The sequence below is a fragment of the Arachis duranensis genome, chromosome 1, assembly GCF_000817695.3.
Source record: "Arachis duranensis cultivar V14167 chromosome 1, aradu.V14167.gnm2.J7QH, whole genome shotgun sequence".
In the NCBI taxonomy this organism is placed as follows: Eukaryota; Viridiplantae; Streptophyta; class Magnoliopsida; order Fabales; family Fabaceae; genus Arachis; species Arachis duranensis.
This window is the reverse complement of record NC_029772.3, coordinates 2,036,753-2,045,908: the sequence shown is the minus strand read 5'-3', so window position 1 is coordinate 2,045,908 and position 9,156 is coordinate 2,036,753. Positions and strand designations below refer to the sequence as shown.

At 29.1% G+C, this 9,156-nt stretch overlaps 1 protein-coding gene across 1 annotated transcript in view; it reads left to right on the top strand.

Annotated features, from left to right (window-relative positions):
* LOC107480771 (uncharacterized) overlaps positions 1–9,156 on the top strand; it is a 34,600-nt gene that overhangs the window by 13,327 nt on the left and 12,117 nt on the right. The window contains exons 6-14 of the mRNA XM_016100980.3: positions 712–794; positions 1,258–1,313; positions 3,368–3,504; positions 3,627–3,720; positions 4,327–4,392; positions 4,611–4,833; positions 5,616–5,717; positions 6,283–6,368; positions 7,640–7,762. Of these exons, the coding sequence (XP_015956466.1) occupies positions 712–794; positions 1,258–1,313; positions 3,368–3,504; positions 3,627–3,720; positions 4,327–4,392; positions 4,611–4,833; positions 5,616–5,717; positions 6,283–6,368; positions 7,640–7,762 (970 nt within the window). The remainder of the gene's footprint in view (positions 1–711; positions 795–1,257; positions 1,314–3,367; positions 3,505–3,626; positions 3,721–4,326; positions 4,393–4,610; positions 4,834–5,615; positions 5,718–6,282; positions 6,369–7,639; positions 7,763–9,156) is intronic.

The following is a 9,156-nucleotide window of genomic DNA, read 5'->3' as shown; positions in this document are numbered from 1 at the left end:
TATATATATAAAAGAAAAGTATAAGTAGTCAATGAAAATATTAAACAATGTGAACAATAGATATATTAGATGTTCAATTCACTAGGTGTACGGATGATTATTTTAATATTAAAATTTAGATGGTTAATTTAGATGTGTAGTGTATTTTTATTTAATTGGTGGTTATTCATGTTATTCAAGATGGTCATTGTTTATCTAGCACTCCCCATAATATTGCAAATTAAACATCCATTTTTTTATCTATTTGTTATTAATATATGTTGCTCAATAATTCTTGTAAGTTATGATTTTTTCCTTTTAGAAAAAAATTAATGAATTTTATTTGGTGGGGACTTGTGTAATTGTCTTTATGTGAAACTGATAGTTAAAAATTGTTAAATGATTTGACATTTTTAACTAAATTATCACTTTATGATTTTAATTTATCAACATTACATAAAGACAATTAGATGCGAGTTTTCGGCTAATTTTTTTGCTTATGAGATTGAAAGGAGAATGATATGAGGTTGAAGAAGACAACTCAGAATATCTGAATCTGATTTGAATGTTTTATTTTTTAAAAAAATTAATTGCATTGATTAGTATTTTTAATGGTGTGAGATTATATCTAATAGTGTTCTTTTGCTGATTAAGTGCTGGTCAGGTTTTAATAAAAATACTAGTCCCATAAACTTTCTCGTGGTTTAATAACCTTAATAATGTTCCGTGCAGAGAGATCTACAAGCGAATGTGTGTTGCCGGGGATGATCCTTTGCTCGTGGAGTCGCCAACAGAACCTAAATGGTCCCCTAATAGTATGTAAATTTGTGGAATAACTATATTCAAAAAGATTTAGTGCACACAATTTAACTTGATAATTACATTAGTAACTTATGTCACAGTTTGAACCTGTGAATTTATTGGATCTAAAATGATCTCTAAAATTTAACACCGTGACGACATTATGTGAGTCAAATTTAGACTGTCATTTTGGATAATTGAAATTAGAATATCAAATTAAGTGGTCCAATAAATTAATTTTGAAGATATGTTTTCTTAATATTCTCAAGTCATCTAGTCACACTTTGGAGTGTTAATTTTATGATCTAATAATGTTTTATTATGTGAAACTCTTATAAGTTTACCGTTGGGATCATGCTTTTGGAGTGTATCTTGTTGTTCTTTTGTTGTTTTGAAGGTTATGATTCAAAGTTTACTAACCATTTAATTTGAGGCATATCTTGGTTTCAATTATTGTTGGAAACTTTTAACATGCAGGCCAGCTTTTTTTCATCACCGACAGGAAAAATGGTTTCTGGAATCTCCATAGATGGGTAAATTTTTTTTCTCCATCTTAATTGTTTTGTAAGCCATTAGTTGCTTATTATGTTCGATAAATGCTTGCTATATTCATCAGCATATATATTTTTAATAAAAAAACAAGTTCTACACATGATCATAAATTCATGATTAAGGTCATGTTTTTGGGAATTCAATTATGTTTTGTTAGTAAAAGTTACTATTATATTACTTGCTATCAGTTCACTTAGCAGCATCATATTTTTTACATGAAATTAAGGTTATAACCTATTTAGTATTTTATATCATCTGAATTTGAGGCCAAAAGATTTTAATATGGATTTAGATTAAATATACTATATTTTTTGTTTTTTCTCCAAAATGTGTGGGACTGTTTAGAAAAAAAATCAGAAAGTATGATTTTATTTTAATTTTTTTGAGAAAATGACAAATAGGTCCCTGATCTTTTGTCCTGCGGACATTTTCGTCCCTGACAATTGAAAAATACTTTTAAGTTTCTGACCTTCACAAAAATTGGACAGATCAATCCCTCCGTCTAAATGTCTCCGTCAGGGACTGATCCGTCCAAATTTTGTAAAGGTCAGAGACTTAAAAGTATTTTTTAATGGTCAAAGACAAAAATGTCAGGGACCTATTTGTCCTTTTTTCTATTTTTTTTTATTTTTGAAACCAAAAATCGAAAGGTTTGATTTTAATTTAAATTATTTGAAATCATAAATTCAATGGTCCGATTTTTATATTTTAAAATTTTTAATTATTTGAAAAGTAAAATCGGAGAGGCTGATTTCAACTTTAAAAATATTTTCATTTCTAAAATTAAAAATTAGAGGGTTTGGTTTCAGTATTATAAAAAATTTTTAATGTTTTTTAAACTAATCGAATGATTCGATTTGTGATTTGTGAATAGCCACATCAATGAGATACACTTTTATACATCACATGTGTGCATTTCACGCATTGGTTGCCCATAAAAAATTACTTTGCATTAATTTGATGAGATAAAGTTTGTTAATTTTTTTGGTATGTAAAAGGAGGGTTCTAAGAAGAGAAGAAGCAATTTTAAAAGTTCATAAAAACCAATCAAGACTTGCTGAATAACATAATTAAATCTAATTATTGTGCTTCTCTTCGCTTATCTTGCATTGTTTTAGATACCAAAATTATGACGTAGAAATGAGAAAATGGGAATTTTACATAATAGCAAAGATGAAATTATTAAATAACTTTTTTTAAGGATTACAATTTCTCTCTTGTTGTATACAAGGAGAAAATTCTTTCAAAGAAAATAAAGAAAGTCTCTAATGTTAGAACGGTAAATGACGATATGGAATAAGAAAATGGTTTTTACACTAAAATCAACCATTAAAATCAATCACCAGAGTATAATATATATTAAAATATAAAATATACATTAAAAATAAATTAAATTACACATATATGATCTTAGTGTATAAAATAATATTTTTGCTCTTATTTATATAGTTGAATGCTTTCATTTACATTTATCTTAATATCTTAAGATTTTGAGTTAAATATAGGGCTTGTTTGGGTGAACTTTTAAGAAAAGATCTTTTTTCGAGTTATCTTTTTTTAAAAGATCTTGTAGAGAAGTAAAAGTAATTTTATGTTTGGATATTTCACGTAAAAAAGTCTTTTTATCTATCAATATGTTTGGGTATAACAATTTAAAAGTACTTTTTTGTTTATTTATTACATGAAAAACATCTTTTTTTTAAGGAAAAAATATCTTTTAAAAAAAGATGTAAATTACAGTTTCTCAAAAAAGATATTTTTTTATTTTACTAGTGTTTTTACTCTTACTACTAGAAATTTGTCAAACACGTTAAAAAATAAAAAAAGATCTTTTTTATTAAAAAAAGATTTTTTTTAACAAAATAATGGCGCTAAAACATGTACACGATGTCTTCTGAGGTTTCATCTTGTTTGCTCTGACTTGAATTTTAATGTGTACCTTCTTGATGTTTCTGCGGAAGTTAAAGCTCCTAGCTTTGGCCAATAAGTAGTATCAAAGCCGATGTTATTATTCTTCTAACATAATTTGTTATAGATTGAAAGTGAGAATAAGGTGGTGCCTGTTTATTCTTTGGATGCTGAGTTTACAAGGCCATCGTGGGTTTTTGGTTTCAACTCCTATGAATTTGTTCCAAGTCATGACCAGAGAAACAAAATCATTTGTAGTTACAGGTCATTCTAATAACTCTTGTATCTGCAAAGCTTTCTCTTTGGTCTTTTCTATTGAATAAATATAAATAAATAATTTATTAGAGACTGATTTGAGATATTACTTTTTTCGATTGTATTTTCAGGCAGCAAGGGCGGTCTTATCTTGGAATGATTGATGATGCGCAGGGCTCAAAACTAACTCTGCTTCATATTCCTTTCACTAATATAGACAACATTGTAATTTTCAAAACTTACTATTGCTTCTATGTTTTTGGTTAAATTAAGAATAACATTTTAAATCAATCTTTAAAGTAATAAAGAGTTGAGCACTAATTTGACCACTAGAATTTGTTGGAGACTTTAAAGTTGCGTTTGTTTATAAAAACAGGACACTGAGACAAGGATATAGAGACATAAAATCGTGTTTGACAGATGAGACATGAAGAAAGACACTGAATTAGTATATTTTGTGTCTATCCTAATAGGAAGGACACAAAGACACTAACAAGGGACACGACTTATTTTTTATTTTTTCTTTTATTATGTTTGTTAATTTTTCATAATTATATTTTTTATTATTGTATTTTTCTTCTCAAATTTTTTAAATGAAAAGAAATGAGAATAAATTGAATTTTCATAATTTGTTCTAGTTTATCACCAAATAGAATAGAAGAACACAAAATTTTGTGTCTCTGTCCTTTATGTCTTGTCTTGTCCTGTTCTAAAAAACAAACGCAGAACTATAAATTTCTTATAACCTGTTGTAGAGTATTACTAGTAAATTAATTAAGTAGCTTATCTTCAAAATGACAAAATTTAAGTTGTGGAACCATACCATTGCAGACATTTGGTAATGACTCCCTATTTGTTGAGGGAGCTTCCCCAGTTCATCCATCATCAGTGGCCAAGGTGAGTCAAAATTTCAAAATAAAAAAAAAAATTGTTACGTGCACACCAAAAATCAACCACCAAATTAGTCACTAAGTCTTTGTATATGAATATCGATATTGTTTAATTCATTTTCAATATGTATTCTATATGGGTGGCTAATTTGGTGGCTGATTGAATAAATAAATGCAAAAATAAAAGTAAGAATTTAAATTTGATATAGCTGTGTTGCTCTTCAGGTGACTTTAGATGATGATAAATCAGAAGTAGTCAACTTCAATATCATATGGTCCTCCTCACCTGACAGCTTAAAATATAGTTCATATATCAGTAAGCCAGAGCTGATTGAATTCCCAACTGAGGTTCCTAGTCAAAATGCTTATGCATATTTCTATCAACCAACTAATCCTTTTTACCAACCTAATCAAGGAGAAAAGCCTCCTCTGTTACTGCAAAGCCATGGTAAATCACTAAATCTTCTTCTTATAGAAAAAATGGTCACCATTATTTTAGTTACTTCATTTGACCTTACATTCTTAAACAATATTACAATTTACTATTCCCTTCCCCAACCAAAATTCATGTATGATTTTTTATGTAATTGTTACAGAAATATTTGGTAACCAAAGAAAATTAGTAAAAAACAGTCATAACTTGTCTTATTTAGTATTCATTAATTGTTGCGATAATTAATAAATGCTAAATAAAGTAAATTCCGGCTGTTTTTTTGTCTCATTAGCATTAGCGCTGTCTCATATTGTTACTTGACCAACAAGGAACTGAAACTGGCACGAGAGTTGGTTAGTTAGTTAGTTCAACAAGTTTGTTAAGATTTATTTTTCTCTCATTATTGTGTCACTTTCAATTGAGGAAGTGAGTCTTATCGCTCTTTTTGTTAAGATTTTGTTATAAATGTATTTTGAATTGAGAGTATAATCTTCCAAATGATATTATCAATTTCAGAGATGTCATACCTTTTGTGCTACTGTTATTTGGTAAAATTTTAACGCTTAATATATAGTAAGTGATGACATTAGGGGTCTCAAGTATATAAAAGTTGAATGTTAATCAACTGAAATAAATTTATCAATTTTTCTCAATTGAAAGTGGAGTACTTATTTATTAATTATTATAGTTAATTTTGGAAACCGGTTATGTGTGGTTGACTCGATTATTCTCTTAGCTAATAATTGAGCTAATTAGCTACTTTTATATTGTTTCTATTTTGTTTTAATATATTTCAGGAGGACCAACTTATCAAGCACATGGAATTTTGGATTTGAACATTCAATATTGGACTAGTAGAGGTTGGGCATTTGCTGATGTTAATTACGGTGGTAGCACTGGTATGCTTCTTAATTTGGTTATATTCATTTTGCTCAGTTGTAGCATGTTATGTCTTTGAACAGGAAGAACTAAAATTTATTAAGGTTTAATTACTCCGTTCGTCTTTATAGTTTTACAAAATTTGTAATTAGTTCTTATACTTTTTTTTCCTTTTAATTGGGCCTATATTTTATAATTAGGTCCTTGCTAGTGTAAAAAAAAGTTAGAACTAATTAAGGTGAAAATTCAGGTGAAGTCGACTTCACGTGAAGTTGATATCTGAGAACTGTTAAATGAAAATTTAGTCAAATCAGTCAGATCAGTTAACGGCTCTTAGGTATCAACTTCACGTGAACTGAACTGCATCTGAGTTTCCACCACTAATTAAATCTTTAACCACATTTTTTTAAAGGAATATTCCGTTAATTTTAACATTTTTAACACGAAAAGGACCTGATTACAAAATTAAAAACAGTATAGAGACTCAATTTAAAAAAATTATAAAAATTTAATTACAAATTTGGTAAAACTATAATCACTGATAAAGTAATTAAACCTTTTATTAACTATAAAATTTTTCGGAAGGTTATGGCAGGAAGTACAGAGAACGGCTTTTGGGACAGTGGGGAATAGTTGATGTCAATGACTGCTGTAGTTGTGCTAAATATTTGGTAATTATTACTAACTGTTTTTCTTTATCATTTAATACAATTGTTTAGAGCTAATGTACCTTTTGATCTCCGAGATTGTCGTATGAAGTAATTTTTGATGTTTCTAAAATAACCAGCTAAATCTCTTCTCCAATAGTTCTTGACCAAATTTCTATCCCACAAGCTGTTAGTATAATGAACTAAATGCCACTATGGTGCTATAATGTTGCTTGGCGCAAATATCTTTTAATTTTATTCAATATAAAGTTTAAAATTAGTCTATAGAACTTAATTAAATCAAAATTGGTGAACACCAATTAAGTCGCATAAACCAACTTTGTAAACCATATCAACCACCATTAAAATGTACCACATATACTACAAGTTATATTAGAACGACAGAGACTAGAAGAAAGAGATTGAGAGACTGAAATTAAAATGTATTGTGTTTGGTGTAAAATATACATAATTTAGTTATTTATCAATATTTTGTTTGATTTAAGATAAATAAAAAATTAAAATAAGTAAAACTAATTAAATATCTTTGTTAATTTAAAAAAAGAGGGGATTTTTAGAAAAAGTTATTAAAATTTGAGTAAATGCCCCTCATCGGTCCCTAACCATTTGTCCGATGGACTTCTCACCCCCTAAGAAATCTAAAAACCCAAATCGGTTCCTATCTACTATCTACTTTGATATATGTATGTTCCAGTCCTTGCAACTGGTTCCGAGCATGTCACTTGCTGATGTGTCAGTAACTTGTCCACGTGGGTTTCTCTCCTTCATAATTGAGACAAATCGCTCCCTGGGACCTTTGTTGAAACGTTGCCTTTATGAAGGAGAGAAACCCACGTGGACAAGTTACTGACACATCAGCAAGTGACATGCTCGGAACCAGTTGCAGGGACTGAAACGTACATATATCAAAGTAGATAAGGACTAATTTGGGTTTTTAGATTTCTTAGGGGGTGGAAAGTCTATCGGACAAATGGTTAGGGACCGGAAAGAATATTTACTCTTAAAATTTTAGTCTTCGTTTCCAGAAATTTCAGTTTCCGGTGTCTTTACTATCTGAAAGTACTGAAAAGATTAAAATTTTGTGTCCCAAAACTGAAATTTTAGTTTCTGACCACCAAATACAAAACTGAGATCTAGTCTCCTAGTCTCAGTCCCTAAACACAAATGCTACTTTAAGCACTTTATAAAGTTAGAGACTATCAATCAACTCTTATTTAAGGAGTCAAAGTGAACATTATCTTCTTGCGGTTTAAGTAATGGTTTTACCTTTGCAGGTGAAGAAGGAGAAGGTAGATGGGGAGCGTCTTTGCATAACAGGGTGCTCTGCTGGTGGATACACTGCCTTAGCTGCGCTTGCTTTTAGGGATACTTTTAAGGCTGGAGCTTCTTTGTTCGGTGTGAGTACCTCTCCTCATTCTTGTGATTTTACCTTTATTATCCATGGGTATAGAGCTTATGTGATTTTTGAATTGTCATGATGAGTTCACGTTTGTTGTTTTAAAATGACATTTATTTTAATTGAGTTTGATTAGACTTATGGTTAACTCATTAGTCAACTTAAACAAGTATCGTGGTTCAAATCTTTGCCTCCTGCATGCCGGGGGATATCGAGAGAGACCAGGAAAAACAAAAAATAAATGGCATTTATTTTTTCTTTATGAAAATTGCCTAAGTAATTACAGGAGAAATAAAAAGTTTATTTATATGTATGTATGGTAATTAAAAAGATTTTTTCTAAAATAAAATAAAATTTAGGACTTGTTTGGAAGAGTTTATAAGAAAATATATTTTTTTGAATTTTTTTAAGATTTTATAAAAAAATAATTTATATTTAGATATCTCATATAAAAAAATTTATTAGTTATATATTATGGATACAATAATATACAAATATTTTTTTTGTTTATTTATTATGTAAAAATTATTTTTTTAGAAAAAAATCTTTTTAAAAAGATGTAAATTATAATTTTTCAAAAAATATATATTTTTATTTTTTTAGTGTTTTTATTTTTACTATTTAAAATTTGTTAAATATGTTAAAAAATAAAAAGATCTTTTTTTCATTTGAAAAAAAAAATCATTTTCTATCAACTTAGGGTGTGTTTGGGAAACCCGTTAGAAGGGAAGAAGCACGTTTAAATTTCTTGAAAGTTTCGACTTTTGGTTTGGCAAATTTTTTTCTCATGAACGCAGAAATGATTCTGCTGCCAAAACCAGCGTTTACAAGAAGCAACTATTTTTAGTTTCTGCGTTTTCTTAACGGGCTTTTAGCCATAGATACTAACCTTTTATTTACTTTTTACCAACTTTATCCTTTGTATATGAATATTATCTTTTTTTATTGTAATTCTCGTATACTATGTTTTAGTGTAATTTTTTATAATATAGATTATGATTCCATTAAAAAAGATAAATTAAATAAAAAATTAATCATATATAATAATAAAATCATAAACGTTGGATTTGAAATTAATATTAAGAATAAGATTATTGAGAGTAGTAGAATAAGAGTACTGTTACGGTGGGTAACCGGAGATTAATAAGATAGATGGCGTTTGGTGGCCCAAGTGTATGAAGGAGGAGGGCTCCGGATGAATCTGCGACTCGGGAGGCTCCGTCCGACTTGTGCTCGCGAGTGAATAGGGGGTGGTACCTGCAAAGACACTCCGATGCCTAAGTTAGCAAGAGTGTAAGCAGGTCTAGAGAGTATTGGGCTTAGAGATACCTGAGGGGTGTCAGTGTATTTATAGTGGTGAGCCAATAACCACCGTTGGAGTAGTGCCGTATCTTT